A 21772-nucleotide genomic window follows, 5' to 3' on the forward strand; every position below is an offset into this window, starting at 1 on the left:
CCTAGGGATAACAAAAACGGAAGTGTCTATAGCACGATGAAAGCGTATAAATAGGAACATTTATCCGAAAGCTATATTTCAAAGAACGTATCTAAAGTTTGGGTTCTGTCAACTGGTTAGTAAAGCGACCACAGAAAAGAATAAACGATAGTCACTAACCTCGAAATCGGTCAGATCTGCCCCAGCGCTCTGATCAATAGATGATTCAATCTGTCCCACAGCAGCAGCCGCGGCATCTCGCTGCTTGTTTCTACGAGCCAGCAAAAACCGCAGCAAAACAGCCAAAGCTGCTTGCGCAGACGAGCATGCCAAAATGAGCTTGACTCCAGTCTGGTATATGGGCGCTTCTTTTGCCAGAAACGCGTGGGGTCCAATGATATTGCCAGCACAGTATGCGAAAAACACGAAGGCAACACTGGTTGTACGTTTTGTATAACCACCCAGGTTTGTCGCCGGCATCTGTAAAGCCAATACCAAAGAGCAGACGTAGGCACCAACGATATAATAACCAAACAACACGCCGACCTTGTGCGTATTATGATCCAACTTCCATAGGAGGCTCGCACCGAGTATAGTTGGCATCAAGTAAATGAACATGACGACAGTTCGGAAGTTTTTGATTCGCGATGCGAGATATGTTCCTCCTAAAACATAGAAGATCTGGAATCCTCCAAAAGGGATACCCAAAGCGACGGCAGTGGCCGAGTCATCGGTCAACCCCTTGATAATTAATTTGCCGAAGCTCGCGATCCCACCGTTCACAACCTCGTTCAAAAGAGTGAACAGGAACAAGATCCAAACTTGTGGATCTATCAAGGCTTCACGGATCTGATACCATTTTATCTTGTGATTGATGATACCGGTCTGACCGAGTCGACCGCGGCCAATGAGGAGGGCCTTTTCGTCCAGGGTGAAACGCTTGGATGAGACAACGTCATCCGGGAGGAAGAGAAGCATGACAACTCCCCATATGAGGGTAATGCCGCCCAGAATGAGATAGATAGCTCTCCATACGGCAATGGTGTCGATTTGTCCAATTCCATAGGTTAGAATGCCACCCACCATAGCCCCCAGTCCGTTACAGCTGTAGAACACACCAGCACGGAAAGGTTGTTGAGCACGTGTGTACCACATTCCGATCATCAGCATGAAGCAAGGTGTGATAGGGGCTTCAAAGACTCCCAAAAGGAAGCGGCAGATAGCCATTCCGGTAAAGGAGGAGCAGGCGGCAGTAATCATGAGCATCGCTCCCCAGGCAATAATGTTTCCAGAAACAACTTTGGCAAGCTTTGTTTTCTGTGCGAGGATATTCCATGGGTATTCGGCAACGAGATATGCGAAATAAAAGATACTGGCAAGCCAGCTGTATTGGTTGCTTGACATATGCGTGGAAGAGAGAAGGTCGAACACCGCAGAGTAGGCAAGTGCCGATTTATCGATATATTGAAGCATATATGTCCCGGAAAGCAAAGGTAACAAAACAAGATCTACCTTCCGCACCAGCGCCTTGTTGCGTGGCTCGTCATCCAGAAGTGCTTGGATGGCCTCTCGATTGAATCCATTTTGACGAAGGAAGACCTCTCCTTCATCGAGATCCGTTATAGTACCAATTTGTACATCTTTCTCATTGATGATATCGTCCACGGGTGTTTTCTTGTCGATCTCCATTTTGAAAATCCTATGAGTAATAGTGGATAGTAAACCAAAAGATGGAAATGGTCCCCATATAGGGAATCAGATACCCCTCAAAGCCTTTTAAGACATTTTCCCGTTATCTTTAGGGTTTAACTCCACCAAGATAGGTGCCGTCCCCGCACGGTATAGCTTTCCGAGGACTTTGAGCGGACAGATAGCGATGTCCACGCTATACTTACGCTATAGTTATCTTACTCCCGGCTCCACCAAGATAGTCTCCCCCGCACGGTAGAACTTCGGCGCTACTTTTGAGCGCCGGAAAGATAGCGACCGTCACGGTGCTATATCTTATTCCCGACCCCCAACTTTTATCTTGGTTTCCCTTGATTTGCCATTGAACCGTGATAAGTTGATTGATCATGACTGTTGATACCAAACCTCCTTCCGTCACCCTGGTGCAAGGCCACGTGGTGGGGACCAAACTCAATGACTCTTTTCCCCAAGCCGTCGACGCCTTCTTGGGAGTCCCGTATGCCCTTCCTCCTGTAGGGGATCGACGTTTCAGACTAGCAGCCAAAGTTTCGAGCTCATCAGTTACCATTGATGCGTCCAAGTATGGCCCCGCGGCTCCCGGAAAAGCACTTCTCTCCGGAGGACCGAAACTCGTGCAAAGTGAAGACTGCTTGACGGCGAACATTTTTCGACCGGCTGGAAGCAAAAATACCGATAAGCTCCCTGTCGCAGTCTATATCCACGGTGGGGCTTTCAATCGAGGGGCCGCAACTATGCACAATACTGCCTCCATGGTGGCATGGTCAGAACAACCCTTCGTTGCTGTGAGCTTCGGTTATCGCATTGGAGCTCTTGGATTCCTGCCTTCGAGTCTGTCGCATAAGGAGGGGTTGTTGAATCTCGGATTGCGTGATCAGGTGCATTTGTTGGAGTGGGTCCAAGAGAACATCGCCAATTTTGGCGGTGATCCTGCCAACGTCACTTTGTTTGGTCTTTCTGCGGGGGCGCATTCAGTAATTCTCCCCAACTAAATTTTTCAAAGATCTTATTCTAACCAAAATCTAGATTGGTCATCACCTCCTCGATTACGATGAACATAAATCGCCATTGTTCCACCGTGTCATTATCGAGTCGGGAGCACCAACTTCCCGCGCGGTTCGCCCATATAACGCCAAGGTTCACGAGGACCAATTTGCAGACTTCCTCCAAGAAGTAGGTTGCCCACCCGATCTAGCTGAAGACGAGATATTCCCATTCCTACGTTCGCTCCCCAGCCTGACGGTTACAAATGCCCAAACGGCTGTTTTCGACAAGTACAACCCTTCCCTTCGGTGGGCATTCCAGCCCGTGATCGATGGGGACATTATTTCTCGCAAGCCCCTCGAGGCATGGGAGTCAAAAGTCTGGAATAAGGTACCCATCATGACCGGGTTCAATACCAACGAGGGAACAATGTACGTCGATAAGAAAATGTCGGAGCCCTCCCAGTTCCGCGAGTTCTGGCACAATCTTCTGCCCGAGCTCTCATCGTCTGATCTCGACACAATCGAAAAGCTCTATCCTGATCCCGCTGTCGATCCCACATCACCCTATGTTGAAACCAGAAAGGGCGAGGGTCTCGGACCTCAATATAAGCGTATTGAAGCTGCTTATGGACACTATGCGTATGTGGCACCAGTCCGCCAGACAGCGCAATTTGCATCATCCCAAGGTGCTCCGGTTTACCTTTATCACTGGGCTCTACCTAGAACAGTCGTTGGTCGAGCCAACCACGGCGATAACATGTACTACGAGACCTATAACAGTGCCATTACGGGGGTTTCAGAATCCCAGAAACAATTGTCTGGCACACTGCATGCCTACTTGACTAGTTTCATTACAACCGGTGATCCCAATGCTATATCTGGCCGATATGGACAAAGACCAGAGTGGAAGCCCTTCCAGCCGACGGATACAAAGATTATGATCTTTGGAGAGGGAAATGATGAATTGATTGGAGGTAACGTTGCTCCTCCCGCAAAATGTGTTGCGGATGATTGGGCGAGAAAGGAAACCGAATTTTGGTGGTCAAAGGTTCCCATTTCCCAGCTTGCTTGATTTATATAGAACAGAGACATTGCATGTATAGATCTCAGCCGCAAGGCCCAACTCAGTTATTCTCTTCTGATTGACCGTCTCCTTTTTTTGAAAGTCACCTCCTCCATGTCAACTGGAAGGAATCGGAACCTTCTATCGAGCTTTCCATTGCCCATTCCCCAGCAATTAACCTCGGAGTAATTTAATCATTTCGTAATCTATTAATTGGTGATTTAACCCCCTAATATTTCTTGGCCACCTGATTGGGACATGGAATATGACCGTTCTACCGTCAATAGCTCTATCTCAGGGTCTGGCTTGGATGGTATCGCAATCAATGTTGTCGAATCATTCCCGTTTCGCGATAGCATCACCCCTTCACTGTGCCTACTCAGTGAGCTTCTATACCGCCTTGAGCTATTTTGCCTAGCTCTATATCCTCCCCCAGTGAGTGATTCCCCTGTATGTGAGGGATTGTAAGAAGAAGATTTCTTGAGCGCCCCACTTGCTAATTTGTATAGAAAGGGGAGATTTGCACAAGCGATTCCACAAAGTGGCTCGTATATCGACAGAATTCCAAGTGGAACACCAGCCCCTATTTTTCTTTCCATCAGTATGTGAATATTGAATCGTGAGGACATTTTATTGGACATACAAGTGAAGTCTGACGACCCTTGTGAGACAACAACGGTTAAGCGGGCAAGAGTAACACCACATGTGCTACATAGGTCAGAATAAACTGTCACAGAGCGTAGAGGACAGCTTACAATAGACCAATGGCGAAAACACCTGTGACTTCCAATTTCTGCCTTCGATTAATGTGCAATCCGAAGATAATTGGTACTGGAAGAAGAAACACCCATATATCGGTGATCAGGTTCGTAATGTTGGTGAAGTAGGAGAATGCCACCAGATTTATGCAGGTCCCCTTAATATCCGAATTCCAAATGCTTTCGATGGGGATACACTCTAGCCCTAGGCCGATCTCCATGGCTGCGAGCCAGCAAAGAATAAAGACTGCGGTACCAATAACAACTCGACGAAAGACAACCGTGCTGAAAATGCGATAGTAAAGTCCAAGAATCGAAAGTTTAATGCTTGCGATAGCCCAGTCGTAGAAGTGGCTGAATATATAGTCGCCCTAAAAATCCAGAATGTTCAGTATGTAACCAAATATGGTGAATTTGTTGAATGTTACCCGCAAAAATCCCTCGACTTCATGGGTAGAGAGAGCAGCTTGGTGTCTACCAAAGCCATAGGGTGGACCTGTCAATACAGGTCAGCCTCAAGCCCAACAGTCCATTCAATAAATATCTTGTCATAAGAACCTACCATAAACCAAGCCACTTATGCATAACCCAACCGATATTGCCTGCAACAAGAAGCAGTATTAGAAAATCGGGTATCTCAACGAGGAAGGGAGTAAAATATAAAGATGCGAAAAGAAAAAATTAGCTCGGACCGTGGAAAGAGTAATCAAATAATCATCGAAGTTTATAGGATGTTTGGATGATGGTCGTAATACCACGAAAAGCCGGAGTCCGGTGAACAAAATCATGAATGGAATGGGAACCGCATAACATATGGTCACGGTTGTGACCCGCGACGCACTGAGATCGACTTTCCCTGCCATTGAGGTGTGAAATTTTATTGAAGGGGCGAGTCCATGGAGATGAAATCAGGGAAGTCAGTAATAGTGAAAAAATTAAGACGAAGGGGGAAGTGTTCCCAAAAGAACTCCAACCATTTGGGTGATATGCCCAGGTGCATATCTGCAGCCACCCAGGTGAGTACCGACGCCGGCATTGCTCCATTACTAGGGCTTACTAGGGCCTACTAGGGCTTACTTTGGCCCCCATGTTACATCCATGCATATTACTGGTACTCTGTCCCGAGTACACATTTGAACAATGAATATTTGATTTTGAATAGTGTAGGTAAAAGGTGATAGATCAATCAGAATGATCTACAATTGTTTAAAATAAACAAGATTTTATAGCCCTGAATGATATACCATTCCTACCTCTTGTTTATAATAATCCAATATGTACCTACCTATATACCCCCTTAAAAAAAGAATAGTGGGTCACACGTTTCGGCCCGCTTCCAAAGCTTGGAATATTACAGGACCCACTCCTACGGGCGACGAAGTATGCCATAAGATATTGCCAGCAGTATTTCGTCATCCACAGTCATTTGCAGGGTATAGAGTCAGGATGCTCTTTTTAAGTGTATACGAAGGCGGTAAAAAAGACTTTTCTATGAATGACCTTTGATACTTGACAATTGAACTGATTTGTATTCACTATAGGAGAATCAATTATATTAGCAATAGGCAGCAATAAGAAAGCAGCAAAATAATCAGGGAAAAGGTATAGAAATCGGAACCGGAATATGGACCTCGGGAATTAGTATACAAGCTTCGACGTGGCGGTGAAATGAGCGGTGAGGCACTATTCAATGAGAGAGTTAAGTCCCGATGGTACACTTAGTCGCCCGTACATTCCCGAGGTCGTACAGCTCGCTTACGGAGTACGGGTTACGCTAGCCCTGCAGGAACTGTACATAAGGGGCTCTGAGCATGTTCGCCAATCATTTTCTCAAAATAGAAGTACCCAGTTTCTTTCACCCTCTCCAATTCTCCGATCCCAACGACTGTGGAGGGTAGTTAGTATGGGTTTCGCAGCAGGAATAAGCAGTCTTGTTCTTCTGGCTCTCGCCGCCGCCCCAACTGGTCTGGCTGCTTCTGTCCAAACATCCAGCCCTGTGGTTGATTTGGGATACGCCACCTACCAGGGGTACTATAACAATACCTATGACCTCAATATCTTCAAAGGGTGAGAAAAATACCGCATTAGGCTTGCCGGATCATTCTGTTTTTTTACTCATTGGTTGAAGGATTCGATATGCGGCCCCTCCTGTCGGAAAGCTGCGATGGCAAGCGCCACAGGCTCCTCCGGTGAATAGGACTTCTATTCAATCTGCCATTGAACAGCCTCCACTTTGCCCGCAGTCTGGTGCTGCGAAGCTTCCAGAAATATACGGCTTCAATTCAGCCCTGGGCAATGAGGACTGCTTGTTCTTAAATTTGTATGCTCCGCCCGGGGCCAAAGATCTTCCTGTTCTCCTTTGGATCCGTAAGTCTATACAAGTCTAATATCAAAAGATTTGGCCCCAAAGAAAATATGTTCTAAGCGCTTATAGACGGAGGTGGATATGGGCTTTTCGGGGCCGAATATGACCCCAGTGAGTGGATCAACACAAACGATAATGGGTTCATTGCAGTTATGATTCAATACAGACTGGGAGCCTTTGGCTTCTTGTCATCAGAAGGCGTACACAAGCACGGGAAGACCAATGCAGGTCTGCTTGATATGCGTTTCGCGCTTGAATGGGTCCAGGAGCATATCGGAAAATTTGGTGGTGATTCCTCCCGCGTCACAATCGCTGGCGAATCTTCTGGGGCAGGCTCGGCTGTCCTACAATCAATGGCCTATGGTGGTCGTGAGGACCACTTATTCAATAACGTAAGTTACAATGCCATGACATTCGAGACAGTACAGCTAATTGAGATAGGTTATTGCCGCTAGCCCGTATACCACGGGCTTGTATCAGTACGATGGTGAAGTGCCGACAAATCACTATCAACATTTTGCCACACGAGCAGGGTGTTACCATGGGGGTAAAATATCCGAAGCAGCTGTATTTGACTGCCTTGTCAATGCTGACACCGATACTTTGCAATATGCCAGCGCAAATGTCTCTATTTCAGGAGCATGGGGTACTTGGGCTTTCCAGCCTGTGGTCGACGGCGACTTCATTCGGGAACTCCCATCAAAGCAGTTGCTAAAGAAGAAAGTGAGCGGCAAACGCGTTTTATCTGGTGTAAGTTCATTGTGCCAAATTCCCTTACCAACATGTAGTAATGTACTTTTTTATTCTAACTCCTCCAGAACAATGCCAATGAGGGCGTTCCACTTAGTTCGCCATTTGTGAACACAACTGCGGGCTTCCTGAGTTATGTCCGCTCTACTTTCCCATTGTTCTCCCGCGGTGATTATTCCCGCCTGTTAGATACCTACGGGTTCCGGGACAGCTCTCCTCAAAACAATGCCTCCCGATACGATACACTAGGTGATCGTGGTCCAACTGCTTTGAACCAATCAGAAATGGCAACTGGTCTTCAGCAGACCGTTTTTGACATATATGCCGAATCAGTCTTCGACTGTCCCTCATACTGGCTTGCGGATGCTTTCGCTGGAGGTCATACCAAGGAGAGTTGGAAATACCAGTACTCTGTCACCCCTGCATACCACGGAGCAGATTTGACCGCATACTTCTCTATTGGGGCAACTACGCCCACTCGCAGTTTGATCCATGCATTCCAGAAAATTTGGGGCAATTTCATCATCAATGATACTCCAGTCATCTCTATAGTTGACGCAAAGGGTGGTGCGGACAATTCTACCGTACCTGAGGGTGTGAATGGAGATATCTCCTGGCCAAGGTGGAACCGCAGCTCCCCTCTCTTAATGAACCTCAATACCACGGGTGGAACAATGATCTACGACAAAGTCACCGATCATCTCTCTTACTGGCTTCAAGAAGGACCTGGTGTCACAAATGATTTCAGCCTGGCAGATGCATCGAAGTGGGAAGGTGGCCGTGGCAAGCGCTGTGAATTCTGGAGAAGTGTTGGGCACCGTGTACCAGCATAAGCGATTTGGTGGCCTTTTTTATTCGAATTCAAGCTGAAAAAAGGTCTTTGAGTATTTATTCCAAGGCTTGGAAGTACAACCGTTCTGTATATACTATTGCATGGGTGGCTTGTCTTGAATGAATTTCCTGTTCTCTTGCAAATAAATGTGACTGCCTTTTGTAGATAGAGACTGTGATATGTATACCGAAATCTAAGATATCATGATTTTCCTAAACCCACTATTCATTCCTGTTACTGTCCCACTCTTCCATATAATCAGGACTGTTGCAAGGGTCCTCTTATAGTTCATATTGGTCCGGGATATTTTCAACCAAGATTCAAACAGCCATACTCTCGGGCATCTTTATGGTTCTATCATCTTGTAAACAGAATCTGTTCGACTTCCCATCAATAGGTGCCATAATCTAGTAGTGTAACGAGACATTATAGTGTCCAATTCTGTCTTAGTCCCAGTTAAAAGGGAAATATTTTTTGTGCATTTATCAAAGAAAGAGCAACCAAAAAAAGGAGAAACGGAAAAAGGGAGAGACCCTACCACATGTGACTGCCTCAGCTGAGCTTAGGCAGGAGTGATTATGATTGAATGCGTATATATTCAAGAGAACTGCCACCGGTCTAACTAGAAGTTAGGAATATCCATGCTTCTCAATCGTTCGTCACTTCCCCCAGAAGATCTTGTGGTATCGTTTCTAACTCCTGCCGCATAGGCATAATCCTCTTCTTTTCCACGAACCGCCTTTACGTAGCCCTTGAAATTATGAGACATGTTCACGACTTGGCGAAGATGGTCATCTGTCAACTCAGGAATAGGACTCCCTTCCTGCTTTGCCTGGAAGCATGCAAGAGCCACGGCAGTTTGGAATGCTTGGATAGTGTGAGTATCAATTCGAAAGAAAGTGAGATTGTTGCGTGCTACTTACCGTTTCGTATCTCGCGGCCGTTCCATTTAAGTGCCCGGAGATCTTCTGACTTCCGAACAAATTCTTTGGCATCGTATGAGCAACGAATCTCCCGGCCATCATTGTTGTGGTTTTTGGAGAGCTTCTTGAAATAACCGTCCCAGATTTGCTTCCTTGAATCCTCATCGAGTGGGTCATATCCAATCTGCACGTGGATTCGCGACATGACTGCTTCATCGAAACTTCCCACACGATTGGTCGTTAGGAAGAGGATACCCTGGAAGTAGTCTAGGGCACGCAGGAAAACTGGTGCAAGTAAATCTTGCTTAGCCGCTGTTTGCACTAGTGCACCACGCGAACTTACTAGAAACAATACTATTCCGTCGAAGATCCTGGGCAGACCGGGTTTCGAGATAAACATCCGCTTCATCAAGAAGAACGATTGCATTCCAATGTCTTGCATTTCTGAAGAAACGAAGCAGATTTCGTTCCAGTGGCACTGGTTCATGACCTAAATCTGCAGCAGTAATGTTAAGAAGAGGCCGACCTGTATACTCTGCAACAGACTCTGGTACCACGATGGTTAGTAATGGGTCACACCGAAATTCTCTTCAGTCTAGGAATTCTTAATACCAGCTGTGAGAGTCTTGCCTGTTCCTGGAGGACCATGAAGTAGCAAGATCTGTCCTTCTCCTTTGCCCTGGATAAAGTCCGAAGAGAAAGGCTGCCTGTACGTTCCACCAAATATCTCGCAGACGGCCTTGATCATTTGCTTGTTGCTTTCAGGTTTCAAGACCAGCGTGTCAATGATACCTTTATGTATCTTTGGGTCCTTCAGGCTAGATACTTCCAATACATCTATTTCCCATAATTAGCGGCGCACCAACGAGCAGAAAAATGTTAATCCCTACCCCAGACGCGGTCTTTCAAGACGTATGCATATACGTGCGACCAACAGAGTAGATATTGATGGTCCGTTAGGGTTGAAACTGAACTCAAATCAATATTATCATAGTCGTCGAAAATGCGACGTTGAATGCCGTGTTGGCGCAGACCGTTCGCTTGACATGTTTTGCATAGACATTTTGGCTCCTTTGTTCGTTGGCCCAGCTCAACATCGTAGACTTCTGCAATCGGAAAATGGGCATTTTTATCATCAACCATCTCTTTCAGTCTCCATGGTTGACTGGTGTGATCAACGACGACTCGCGTTTGGTTAAACTATATGGGTGTGAGTTTTGGAAAATGCCTAGTGGGTGTATATGCATCCCATATTTAACTCACGGTTCGATTGCCCTGCAGTCTGCTTGGGCCGCTGTACTCCTGGAATGTAGGTGTCTTCACCATATTGACAAATCTTTTCCCTCGCTCCACCAATTGCTGACGTAGAGGATTCTGCGGGTCCTCATCCACATGAAACTTGATGGGAAATAGAGGGAGAGAGGTAATCTCACGTTGCCCGTCAAAAATAGAAATGATGACTTCTTTAACGGAACGACTTAGAATTTGGCCGTCAAAGTTGAGATTCCAAACATTCACAATGTATGGCCGCGAACGAGCATTAGGGGAACCCCACGGCACTCCTCCCGAAAACGATTCGATGACATATGCATTCAGTTTTCCGTTCTCCTGAACAAAGACGTCTGTCCCAGGCTTTAACAAGAGCCAGAGAGAGCTGAAAGTCGTCTTTGGGACTTCGTTATTCCAGAGAAATTCAGCATCTCTCACTCCAATTGTTGTTAGGCTATCCAGATATTCAACCAAAATATCAATATGCTCTTGACATGTTGTGGTGTACTCGATGTCGTGAGTTTCACCCACTTCCTCTCGATACTGGAGCAGTCTCTCCCTGTAGTAATGAAGATCAGTGAAAGGATACGCGAACCGACCCTGCCCCAGATCACTTTCGATGTCTTGGACACGATATTCGACTCGGGGGATTTTGTCTGGGCGTGATTGGCAATCAATGATGGCATTGAGAGCATTGAGAAGAATTGGCGAATGGATGTAGAGTACTGGACTGCTAATTGTGTCGAACATGTCATCATCAGGGTCAGTAGCATATCTTTTGCTACAGTAGACCTCCCTGTGCTCCTCAATTACAGATTTGGGGATCTGAATGTCGGAAACCTTCGTAAAGATTGTCTTGTCGTTGAGTTGCTTCGTATCACGGCGTTGGTAATCACCATCGTTATCCGGGGCCAAATATGTTGCGACATAAGACACCTTACTCAATTCTTCGACCACCACGTCAGTTTCTTTGGCCTCTTCATTGACCTCTTTATTGGCCTTTTCTGCAGCTTCTTCCTCTTCTTCAGCCTTTTTTTTTCTGCGGATTGAGTAGAGCACATCGAATGTGAATTCAAGCTTGAATTCCCATCCGGGTGAAACCAAATTTTCCCAATTATTGGGCAGGATATTTGAGTGTTCGGGTTTAATTTTGATGATGGAAAATGTTTCGTCATGCTCATCGTCTTCATCCAGGTAATGCGCGAGCCATTCAGCGGCGTATGTCTCAAAGACTATTCTGACCAGTTTCTTGGTATCCTGCAAAGATTCAGCAGAGACAAACAGAAGAGCAAGCCCACATGACTTACGTCCCAAGTTTTAGAATTCTCGTATGGAAAGGTCCAACGCGTGCCAAAAGGATCAACAAAAACGATACTCGCTTGACTCTTCGTAGCAGCCGGGATTGCTGTGGCAACAATTCCGTCGACTTCAGTGTTGCTACAAGAGGCCTTGTCTGCACCATTCTCATCGGCCAAGGATGGCTCCGGCTTGATCTCAGTTGTACCCTTGAGATCCGGGGTCTCTATTGCGTTGGGAATCTCTGTCTGGCTCAGAATTTCCTGTGCTTTGACTACATTTGTAGCGCTCTGGCTCGCTTGTTGCCTAATCAGCTGATAAAGCTCTGCAGCGCTTTGCTTTTATTTTAACTTACCAGTCGTTCTATTAGCAACTGCACTGTCTACCGTTGTAGACTGCACCTCATGAGCTTCAAATTCAGAAGGGTGAGTGCTTGACTCTGTGAGAACTTCCATTTCTCTCAGCAGGTTCTGAAGAAGGGATAAAAAGAGGCTCTGAGAATTTTGGCAGTTTTTTGGATTGCAAAACCATGCGTCGCTCTCCAGGCACGGCTCGTATCTGGCTATTTATATCGACAGCGATATAAGACGCAATTTGGGGGCTGAAAATTCCTGATGTAAATTCCTATGGCATATTTCATTTGTCCATATTAGCAAAATGCACTGGATTGGCTCCGCTCTGCTTATTGCAGATAATGCATGTAAGCCCAACCACCCCCGCAAGTCTTTCTAGGTGGTCCAATTCCCGAACGAGTTCTTCAGAAAGAGCATATGTATGTATCTCGTGCCGACACGTGGACGCGGCTGGTCCCGAAAAGTATCACATTCTAGCAACAACTGCTAATCAGTCTATTTCGGCTTTGAACTTGATTTCACAATGCGAATGCAGCAAGATGTGATCACGGACTCGGCTGAAGCGGGGGTGTGGTCTTTTTTCCATGTCGAATCAGAAGTCATACTAGCCAAAGTGGGTCGAATGACACTTCAGCTAAGAAGTACCTTTGTATATATACCTCGACTAATGCATTGATTGGGGTTAGCATATCGCTGGACCTTTCCCGTCCGAATTTCAGGCCGGTCACGAGTGTGTAAACTGGCACTATTTTTCCGCTGATATTGCTTCTTTGGTGCACCACAAACAAACACTATGAATACAACGCAAGAGTTCTCACGGCCCGACTTGGTGCGTCGGTTCACTGCTGAACTCGAAGACGATTCAGATCTAGCTTCTCAGGTCAAGTCGTACCAAGGGAACTTGGACGCAGAGATCAATGCGCAGGAGAAACTGCGAATGGATCGTATTTATTATGGTCCAACGTCAATAGAGAGGTATGTCGGATGGGGTAAAAGAATATTGAGGAATCAATGGAGCTAGAGAGACTGACACTTCTCATCCAGTTCTTTTAAAGGACTCGAACTAGCCCGTCAAACACTCCAATCCAAATGCGATGAATTCTTCAAATCTTTGGATGAGAAGGTAGAAGCAGAAAAGAGCAAATCAGGATTCTCACGGCTCATGCATCGAAATGCGACCGAACAGAAACTGGCTAGTTACATCCGCCAACGAGGGGAGCTCACAGTGACTCAAGTCACGTCAATCGTCAATGAGGTCGAGACTCAATGGACAGAGTCAAACAGCAAGGTAAGTATAGCAGTGGAGGAGTGCAAACAGTCTCAACGGCTTAACTAAAAAAAATTATATTTTAGGCGGCGACGAATTTCGTTAAGATATGCCAAAAGTTTGACGCACATAAGCAAATCTTTCAATGTTTCCCAAGTCAAACCTCCTACACATCTGCTCTATGTGGTGCCATCACGATGGTCGTTCAGGTGAGAGTTTCAGATCAAATAAAAGAAGTTAGTCTTATTTGTGATTTAACAGGCTTCGGTTAATTACTCGACTATTGCGGAAAGGCTATCGGGCTATATAGCAGAGCTTTCGGAGAGCATCGCTGTTTGTACACAGTGGCTCGACCTTTATGACAACCCGGCCATGCAAGAGCGACTGTCCGATATCTATACGCAATACTTCCATTTCTTCATCAAGGTAGCCACCTGGTATATGAAACCAAAACCTTCCAAATGGCTCGATTCGTTCAACTCAAACTTTACGACGGGCTACGAAGACACGACAGAAACAATCAAACGGTCCATTCGACTCATCCGTGATCAGGCCTTAATCGAGAACGCATGGCAACTAAATAAGCTTGATCAGTCATTTATGTCCTTTGAAAAGAGGCTCGCTGCGTGGGTGAATGAGATTCGAAACGAGAAAAACGAGGCTGGGGGAACAATGGCAACCTTGATGCTGCAGATGACTGAACGCAGTACGCAAAGTCTCCTTATATCCAAACCCCATCTCGATGCCTCGCTAACAGTCCTGGGATATTTCCAGTTGGTCTATGGGAAGAACGCTTCGAACGCATGCAACTACAAGGCCAAGATAAGACTGGAAGAACAACAGCAAGAGGCACTGCATCGATAAAAGAAGCGGAAATCGCAGAAGTCGACGATGTTCCTCGGGGCCTCAGCAGGTCCGAGGCTAAATGGGTTTGTCAACACCTTCAGCCAAAGATTGATCAAATGGGAGGCTTTGATGGAATCAGACTCGCCCTCCAAACAGGACGGCTTATCGCTGAGCCTACCATTGTCCAAATCCTCGGGAATTGGGCACAAGCTACATCGGGCAATACTCTTAACCTTTGGATTATCAGCCCCTTCGAAACAGGCCCGCAAACCAGCGCCCAACTCGCTGCCCTTGGGGTTATTTGGACGGCAATCCGAGCTCGAGCCCAGTTTGTATCTTACATCTGCCAACGACCCCAGTACGGGAGTATCCCCGAGATTCGCAACATCGAAGACAAAGCTGGTGTTATGGCTATGGTTTACAGTTTAATCTGCCAGCTGCTGCAGTTCCAACCGCCTGATGACAGGGTGCACCTACAGCCGGAGATGCTTGATCGACTCACGCAGCCAGGGGAGCGTTGGACAACAGGCTTAACACTGCTTAAATACCTGCTGGAAAATACACCTACCCTGCGGTACTGCATCATCTCTGGAATCAACCTTCTCGAAGGAAGCGCACGGGACATGTGCCAGGAGTTTGTGGACTTACTCTTTGCACATTCCAGGAATGCGGATTGGCCAGTTCGAATTCTGTTCACTACATCTGGGCAGTCGAGAGCGCTTGATGGTACCGTGGACAAAGAAAGCAAGGTCATGTCTCACAGCACTTTTCATCAGATGAAGGGGAGGCTGATATATCGAGATGTCCAAATGTCCGGGTAGCAGCGCTGTATGATATTTCGAATTCCTGTATGACTGAATATACTACGACCAGCCCAATGCTAAGAGATACGCAGATGAGAAAAACGCCAGGATTTGGTTACTCTGGACACAATTTAACGCGATTAGACCTTAAAGCATATAATTAATTGTGCCTCAATTTAAACTTAGAAGGACAAATGTCAAAGATGAAGTAGAATCTTTTATATTAGGAAGATAAGAGAATTATATTCTAACTACTTTAGAAGTTTTTCCAAAATGACATAGCATACTATCACTTTTCTGACGGGCGTCAGAAAAGTGATGTCTAGAAGGCTTTGTATAATGAAGGGTGTCCCGCCGCCAAAAAAGGAAGCGGCAGTCCTGATCAGAAAATCCCAAAGAGGAAGGCACGAGGTCTATAAAAGGAGGCCTTCCCCCATTTTCTTCTTCGCTCCTTCATCGCTCTACCCACATCAGCCTTTTCGTTTATCACCCCCATCATCTTAACTACCTTTTCATTATCACAGACCCCTCTACGGCTTCAAGGATACGCTTCTGCATAGTGATCCTCTTGTAAGCTCCCTCACATATCACCATATCTCGGTTGACTCTTACCTTTATTACTCTCATCCTATACCTGCCTCCACCTCCACGGTATGTCAATCATGTTGATCGTCATTGACCTGACTTTAACTAATATACCTTCCCAGTCCCTTTCAACAATATTGGAATTTGACGTTAATCTCTTCCCCTTGGGGACTTGATGGTCTTTCCTATTCCCATTCACTGTGAGTGCGCAAACGCTTGCTCTTCGGTGGACCCGAAGTTCGTCGTCACCCCCCACCAGTCCTTAGGCTGACAGCAGAATCTTCTTCTCCGCTGTGTTTAGATTCTTGACTCCTCTTCTTCTTTTTCTTCTTCTTCTTCTTCTTCTTCTTCTTTCGTCGTCATCCTTTTTTGTCTCTCGACTCTCGTCTCTTGTGTCTCTTGTCTACGAAACGATTTTTCCCAATCCAAGAGCAAGTCGTCATGTCGACCCACGAAGACAGCATTTCGACAGCTGTGTTTTCTCCTGGTGATGCAGAAGCTTTACAAGAGTCAGGCCTAGCCAGTCCCCCCTGTTCTGATGGGACTCGACGCATTCACAAGCGAAGATTGAATCGATCCAGTGACGAAGAAGAAAATCATCTCCCGCTGACGCCTGTATCGATGGATGACAGCTCTGATTGTTTTGTCAGTATCCCTGAAGACCTCGTTTCATTCGCCGCGCTTCAATATCTCGGGTACAACCACCAGACCGCCACTCGCATCTGGGAACGATGGACCAATTGGCCCCCTGGAAGAATCAAGCGCCAATGTGATGATTTTGAAGACGGTATCCCGTTCATTGAATTCGCCGAGGGCTACCTTGATTCTGCGACCGATACTTGTGATGATGATGATTCCGCATGGTTCGACTGCCTTGACAAGTACGGTATGAGCACCGAGCTCACGCATGCAATCATGGATGCCAAGTTTCGACACATCCGGCTCACGCAATCATGCAAATTCTGGGTACAAGACACCCTCAAACTACGATACCGCGGACTCGAGGAGGTACAAGAGGCCTCTCGTGAACGTGAACGGGCAACTCAACGTGAAGCTTCACATCCTAGCACAAACAACCCCGGTCCTCCTGCAAAAAGATCCATCTCGGAATCGTTGAGATCGGCCCCATGGATGTCGCCAGAGACTGCTTTGTCTTCCTTTGCAACCGGTGCAGCAGCAAATAAGCCAGGGGAAACACAGTTGTACAAAGGAATGGACAAGGCGTGGATCAATGACCTCTTTCGCGGTGATGGTAGCCTTCACTTCGGATGCCTTACGTCTAGATCACCGGCTGATTTCTCGTCAAGAAAGGCTAGTATTTACTTCGCTGTTGATCGAGAAGTTGCTATGTGTTATGCCTGTTACGCCAAACGTCGTTCTGGGGTCAATGCCGTGGTGATTGTTCAAGCGACCATCCCGAACTCGGCCATTGAGTCCCTCACCCCACCAGACATCCAACACGTCTATTGGCCAAGTGTGGAATGGAAGTCACTTGTGCTCACTTGTCGTCAAGATCGCAAGCTCTCGTCCGAACTCCGCAAATTCAAGTTGGCCAAGCTTGTTATTGGATCCATCTGCAACAAACCAAGCATGGTCTTGGCTAATATGCAATCTCCCGACGAGATCACGGAAGGATTGGTCTATAAAACGCAAGATGGTCGTGTTGCTGTTCAGTATGTCTTCATAGGCGACGAGGGAGATGATTTGTTAGAACAATTCGCTAAAATTACCGTCTTCCCTTTGACGAGCCGGGAATTCGAGGCTTGGTATAACGACGTCTAGATGATTTCATGGAACCTTGATCATCTCCTTACTCTTGACGAAATTACTATTCTTTTGGGTTTTTTTTGTTTTTGTTTTTTTTGATGTGTTCCGAGCGTTTGCTTTCTTATTGCTATCGATTCGTTTCCTGTGGGGCTTCTGGCTAGTGACATTCGGATGGGATTGACACGAGCACATCCATGTATTCTTAGTTTCATTATTCTTAGCTTATCGACATCTTTTGCCCAGGGGCCTTTGTTCTTTGTAAAATTTGTATACAGAACTTTGTAGACGCTAGCATCGAGCACCCCTATCTAGTAATTCTTGATGCCTGGATACATGGATTCGGAAATGTAAAGGGAGGAAAGTCACCAATTTGAGATGGCTAGATAAAGCTACAGGAGCAAAATTGGCGTCAGAGGGGAGTTGTCTACAATCACTTCGTTTAACATAGAGGTCCGTACGGTGTTGGCGTAGCGATCGAATCTCTTTCGATGTTGATTTGGTCTTCCCAGTGTCTCCTGGGCATTCACGAGGCCCCCATTAAGGTCCATGGAGACTGTGAGTCGGGATGGGTTTCGAGCGTATGGCCCAGATCCTACTGCAGAGGTCTAGCCAGAGGTAACATAGGGACAAACCGAGGAACGCCTAGACTAAGGCAAGTGCGTTCTCAATAGACTCAAGAGCATATCTGTACGCTGCTACCATACTATTAGGCCTGGTGTCATCAACAGCAGAGAAGTTCTCTACCCTGTGAGGCCCATCTTTAAATAGTCGACACAACAGGAGTTATGTCATCGATATATATTTTCTACCCACAGTAAGAATGACACTTGGATGATTGTTCCCGACCACTTTTCGGCATGAAATACTGCGATATTAGGGACTTCCATTGTAATTACTCCTCTATCATCGCTCATTCTAACATATATGGCAGCGAATTCCTTCAAACCCTTCGGATCTTAAAACTACAGTTACTGCTTGTAAATAAAGATTAGTAGGTTATAGATTATTGAAATGATCGATTATCACAACAACAGCACTAATGGTGTAGTGGTAACATATAACACTTCCAAGTAGTCACCTGACTACTAAGTTATGTTGTGCCGGGGGTTCGATTCCCTCTTAGTGCATTTTTTTATATTTTTTTATATTTTTGTCTATTATCCCCACTATCATTAGAAGTAACTAACTATCACTGAAAGTTAGTTCATTTTGAACATGAAGCCTAAAATGTCAGTACAAAGTCAGAAATTTAGGAACAAGGTTTATTCCGAAAAGTATGTGCGGTTAAATGTAAACTATATCCTATATATATCAGGTCTAAGACTGACACAAATGAGTGGTCTTTAGTTCGTCCCTACAGGTGTATATACATAGTTATGTACGCATACACGTACAAGCTCCAATGTACAAGCGATCAGAGACAACGCCAAGGTAAACAGCCAAACTAAGTTGACAATGACATTTCGTATACGCCCAAGAACAAAAAATAAAAATAAAATAAAATAAGGCAAAAACCAAAGCAAGACCACCCCCGTGTTCGCGAAACGCCATGCCATGATATCTTGAGGACAAAAAATCGCGCATCAACTGTAGGGGGTACTCGCGAGAAGGGGAATCAACTAAAGGAGATAGACAAATGAGATGCGAGAGACAAAGGAGACAAAAAAGATGACAAATGAGATGGCAGACAAAAGAGACCCTCAACCAGCCACCTTCCATTTTGTCCAGCAGAGTAGAGAGACAAGCAAATCCGAGAATGCTGTCATGAGATGGGATATGATAAATGCAACAGCACAAGCAGGAAACAATGCGGATGGGATATCCTGGAGCGTAGACATAGGAAAAAAGGGACCAAAAAAAAAAAAAGAAAACACCGGGAAATGAGAACATATGCTTTTTCATGTCCTGCATATGAGTTAAGTCGACGAGTCGAAATGAAACCAAAACTGTCCAGGGAGAATCATTTGCTCGGTGCTCGCACCGGCAAAGACCTGCAAACGGTGCAATAATTATTCCCCGTAGACCCTGCTACAGGAGATTCAAGTGTAATTATACAATACAAAGAGGAACTCCAGCCTCCGATTGGTATCAGTATCAGTATCAGGTTGGTGATGGGATTGAGAGCAGTGTCAAAATCAGCCGTTGACCATGTCATCCAAGGCCATCTTGCGCCGTTTAATAGGTCGGCTGTCGTGACCTTCAGCTTCGGTGCTGAGTGGCTCAGTTCTCGTCATGGAAGGTGAGTTGCCCGATGGCATCTGGATTGGGGATGGCAATTCCACTGGTCCAAGGTGGCGGGGGATGGGATCCATGGTTGCGCTTGTTATGGAGGAGGAGCGTTGGTGGGGAAGGGAGTAGTTGAAGGCCGGCCCTGCAGATCTGTGGAGAGGGAGAGCGCGGGGGTCGTGAAGAGATTCTTCTCGGCCTGGCAAATTCCAATTCATCGGGTACGGGTCGCTCAGGCGATGGACATGGTGGGGAGGAGGAGGAGGAGGAGGTGGTGGTGGCCCGGCTGTGGCCTGGTGAATTGGAGGGAGCCGGACTGGTGATTCAATGGTGTATGGGTCTCGAGGTGATAGTGATACTCGTGGATCATTTGTTGGGCGGATAGGATTTCCAGGCGTTTCGGTATACGGCAGAAAAGGTACACCGATTGGTGGTGGCTGATGTTGGGGAGGTGATGTTGGTGGTGGTAATGCTGGGACGCCATATGTTGGGAATCGCCGCTCCATACTACCAGATATGGTGTTGACTTTTAACACTGGATTAAACCCTGCCATTGGCATGTACGGCGAAGGTGCATGCGGATGTGTCGGTACCGAATGCGATGGCGGTCCAGATGAAGAGAATGGGCGTCGAATCATACCCCCCGGGATCGTGGGGGAGTGGTCCATAGGCCGCGTCAGAGGAAATACTGAAGCGGACCACCGATGTGGCGTCCTTACTCCCGAGCTTACATCCCCCAATCCCTGTAAATCCGTCATGGGTCGTAGTTCTCGTGAAGATGTGGCTCGATGCATAGTGGTCCGCCGCGGGGGCATAGTTGGGTGGGCCTCCGCTGGGATAGCCGGGTTATCCAAATGTGTTGTATAGGACCTGAGAGACGAATCCTCTGCTTTCAGCGGGGGCCGCCCTCGCTTTTTGTGCGTGACATCCACGCATGTTGACTTTTTTTTCATGCTCGTTAGTTGCGATTCCACGGTTTATGGGGAAGTTCTTCACACTTACGGCTTTTCCAGCAAGCACACATCTTCGACATGGACGAGCTGGGTCACATCCAAGGTGCTTTTTCTTGCAATTAACACAAGCCGATGCCACATGCGCTTTTGTACGTCGGGTTGATTTTTGTACCAGCGGGCGACTTGTGGGATGTGTTGGGTCCAGTGTTGGAAGTGGGCATGGCGGTGCTCCTGGTAGTGGAGATCCAGCATATACTGGTCCCTGTTCGTTATATCCCAACCGTGGTAGTGGCTCATTAACTGGTCCTTGCGATAGCCCCAGTGCAGACACAGCAGACCGCTCCGCCGTGACTACGGGAGAGGAATATCCCCGAGGCTTGATCTCTGCGGATGGCTCCGAGGGTTTTGCTGGAGGGGATCCCGACATAGATCGATGGGATATAGGAGCCCGGGGGCTACACCCTCGAGCATTGGGGGACCAAGATCGATCCAACGGCAGCCGCTCTGGGCCCTTGAATCGGGAGTTTCCGAACTGGGAGATAGTGAGGCTCGGGGGGTGAAGCACGAGTGATTGCATCGGGTGTCGGGCAGGAAAGGGAAAAGGCCCACGGGGCAAATGCTTCTTTTGGGTTTTTTTTCTTTTCTTTTCTTTTGGCTCCTTTGCTTTTTTTTTCCCACCTCTTTTTTTTTGCTTTCTTCCCTGGTAGATCTTTGTTCAAATTCACAGGTAGGGACCGCTGAATTTCGCGGTACTTTGGAGCAGCATGTCTGAGTAGGAGTGTACCTAGACGAAAAAAACGAAAGCGCGGTGTAAGAATAGAAAAGAACCAGAGTCACCAAAAGGTGCAATGCCGAGGACGCAAGCTTATAATCAATATGGTGGAGAGATCCGCTATTGGAGGAGTCAGAAAATAGACTGGGAGATTTCTAGATGACAGCAGGGCACAGGGTTACTCATACGCATGTCTTCCCAGGGCAACTTATTGCAGGATGGCGGTCGATCATTGAGCTAGGATCAAGGTGCAGGGAAATGTCAAAGCCCCC

The 21772-nt window shown here is 46.7% G+C and overlaps 7 protein-coding genes across 7 annotated transcripts; 4 read left to right on the forward strand and 3 right to left on the reverse strand.

The window, feature by feature from the left end:
- Window positions 1-78: 78 nt before the first annotated feature.
- Window positions 79-1668, reverse strand: N7487_001965 (putative MFS transporter; the record flags this gene model as incomplete). The annotated part of the gene is made up of 2 exons (XM_056869712.1): window positions 79-105; window positions 160-1668. The coding sequence occupies 2 exons, from the start codon at window positions 1666-1668 to the stop codon at window positions 79-81; spliced, it is 1536 nt and encodes a 511-aa protein (XP_056734496.1).
- A 386-nt stretch (window positions 1669-2054) lies between these two features.
- N7487_001966 (putative extracellular lipase) lies at window positions 2055-3744 on the forward strand (the record flags this gene model as incomplete). The annotated part of the gene is made up of 2 exons (XM_056869713.1): window positions 2055-2660; window positions 2713-3744. 2 exons carry the CDS (start codon window positions 2055-2057, stop codon window positions 3742-3744), a joined length of 1638 nt encoding a protein of 545 aa, XP_056734497.1.
- A 2652-nt stretch (window positions 3745-6396) lies between these two features.
- N7487_001967 (putative carboxylesterase) lies at window positions 6397-8441 on the forward strand (the record flags this gene model as incomplete). The annotated part of the gene is made up of 5 exons (XM_056869714.1): window positions 6397-6560; window positions 6622-6860; window positions 6928-7250; window positions 7300-7608; window positions 7677-8441. 5 exons carry the CDS (start codon window positions 6397-6399, stop codon window positions 8439-8441), a joined length of 1800 nt encoding a protein of 599 aa, XP_056734498.1.
- Window positions 8442-9062: 621 nt separating this feature from the next.
- Window positions 9063-12383, reverse strand: N7487_001968 (ATP-binding protein; the record flags this gene model as incomplete). Its single annotated transcript, XM_056869715.1, is given in 8 exon segments — window positions 9063-9307; window positions 9364-9705; window positions 9719-9910; window positions 9976-10200; window positions 10254-10563; window positions 10627-11889; window positions 11940-12202; window positions 12284-12383. 8 exon segments carry the CDS (start codon window positions 12381-12383, stop codon window positions 9063-9065), a joined length of 2940 nt encoding a protein of 979 aa, XP_056734499.1.
- A 691-nt stretch (window positions 12384-13074) lies between these two features.
- N7487_001969 (uncharacterized protein) lies at window positions 13075-15215 on the forward strand (the record flags this gene model as incomplete). The annotated part of the gene is made up of 5 exons (XM_056869716.1): window positions 13075-13256; window positions 13326-13569; window positions 13635-13757; window positions 13810-14254; window positions 14323-15215. 5 exons carry the CDS (start codon window positions 13075-13077, stop codon window positions 15213-15215), a joined length of 1887 nt encoding a protein of 628 aa, XP_056734500.1.
- Window positions 15216-16223: 1008 nt separating this feature from the next.
- N7487_001970 (uncharacterized protein) lies at window positions 16224-17564 on the forward strand (the record flags this gene model as incomplete). The annotated part of the gene is made up of 1 exon (XM_056869717.1): window positions 16224-17564. One exon carries the CDS (start codon window positions 16224-16226, stop codon window positions 17562-17564), a length of 1341 nt encoding a protein of 446 aa, XP_056734501.1.
- A 2120-nt stretch (window positions 17565-19684) lies between these two features.
- sclB (uncharacterized protein) lies at window positions 19685-21305 on the reverse strand (the record flags this gene model as incomplete). The annotated part of the gene is made up of 2 exons (XM_056869718.1): window positions 19685-20716; window positions 20778-21305. The coding sequence occupies 2 exons, from the start codon at window positions 21303-21305 to the stop codon at window positions 19685-19687; spliced, it is 1560 nt and encodes a 519-aa protein (XP_056734502.1).
- Window positions 21306-21772: the final 467 nt, after the last annotated feature.

This window comes from Penicillium crustosum, assembly GCF_028827405.1.
Source record: "Penicillium crustosum strain IBT 35664 chromosome Unknown utg000001l_segment0_segment0, whole genome shotgun sequence".
In the NCBI taxonomy this organism is placed as follows: Eukaryota; Fungi; Ascomycota; class Eurotiomycetes; order Eurotiales; family Aspergillaceae; genus Penicillium; species Penicillium crustosum.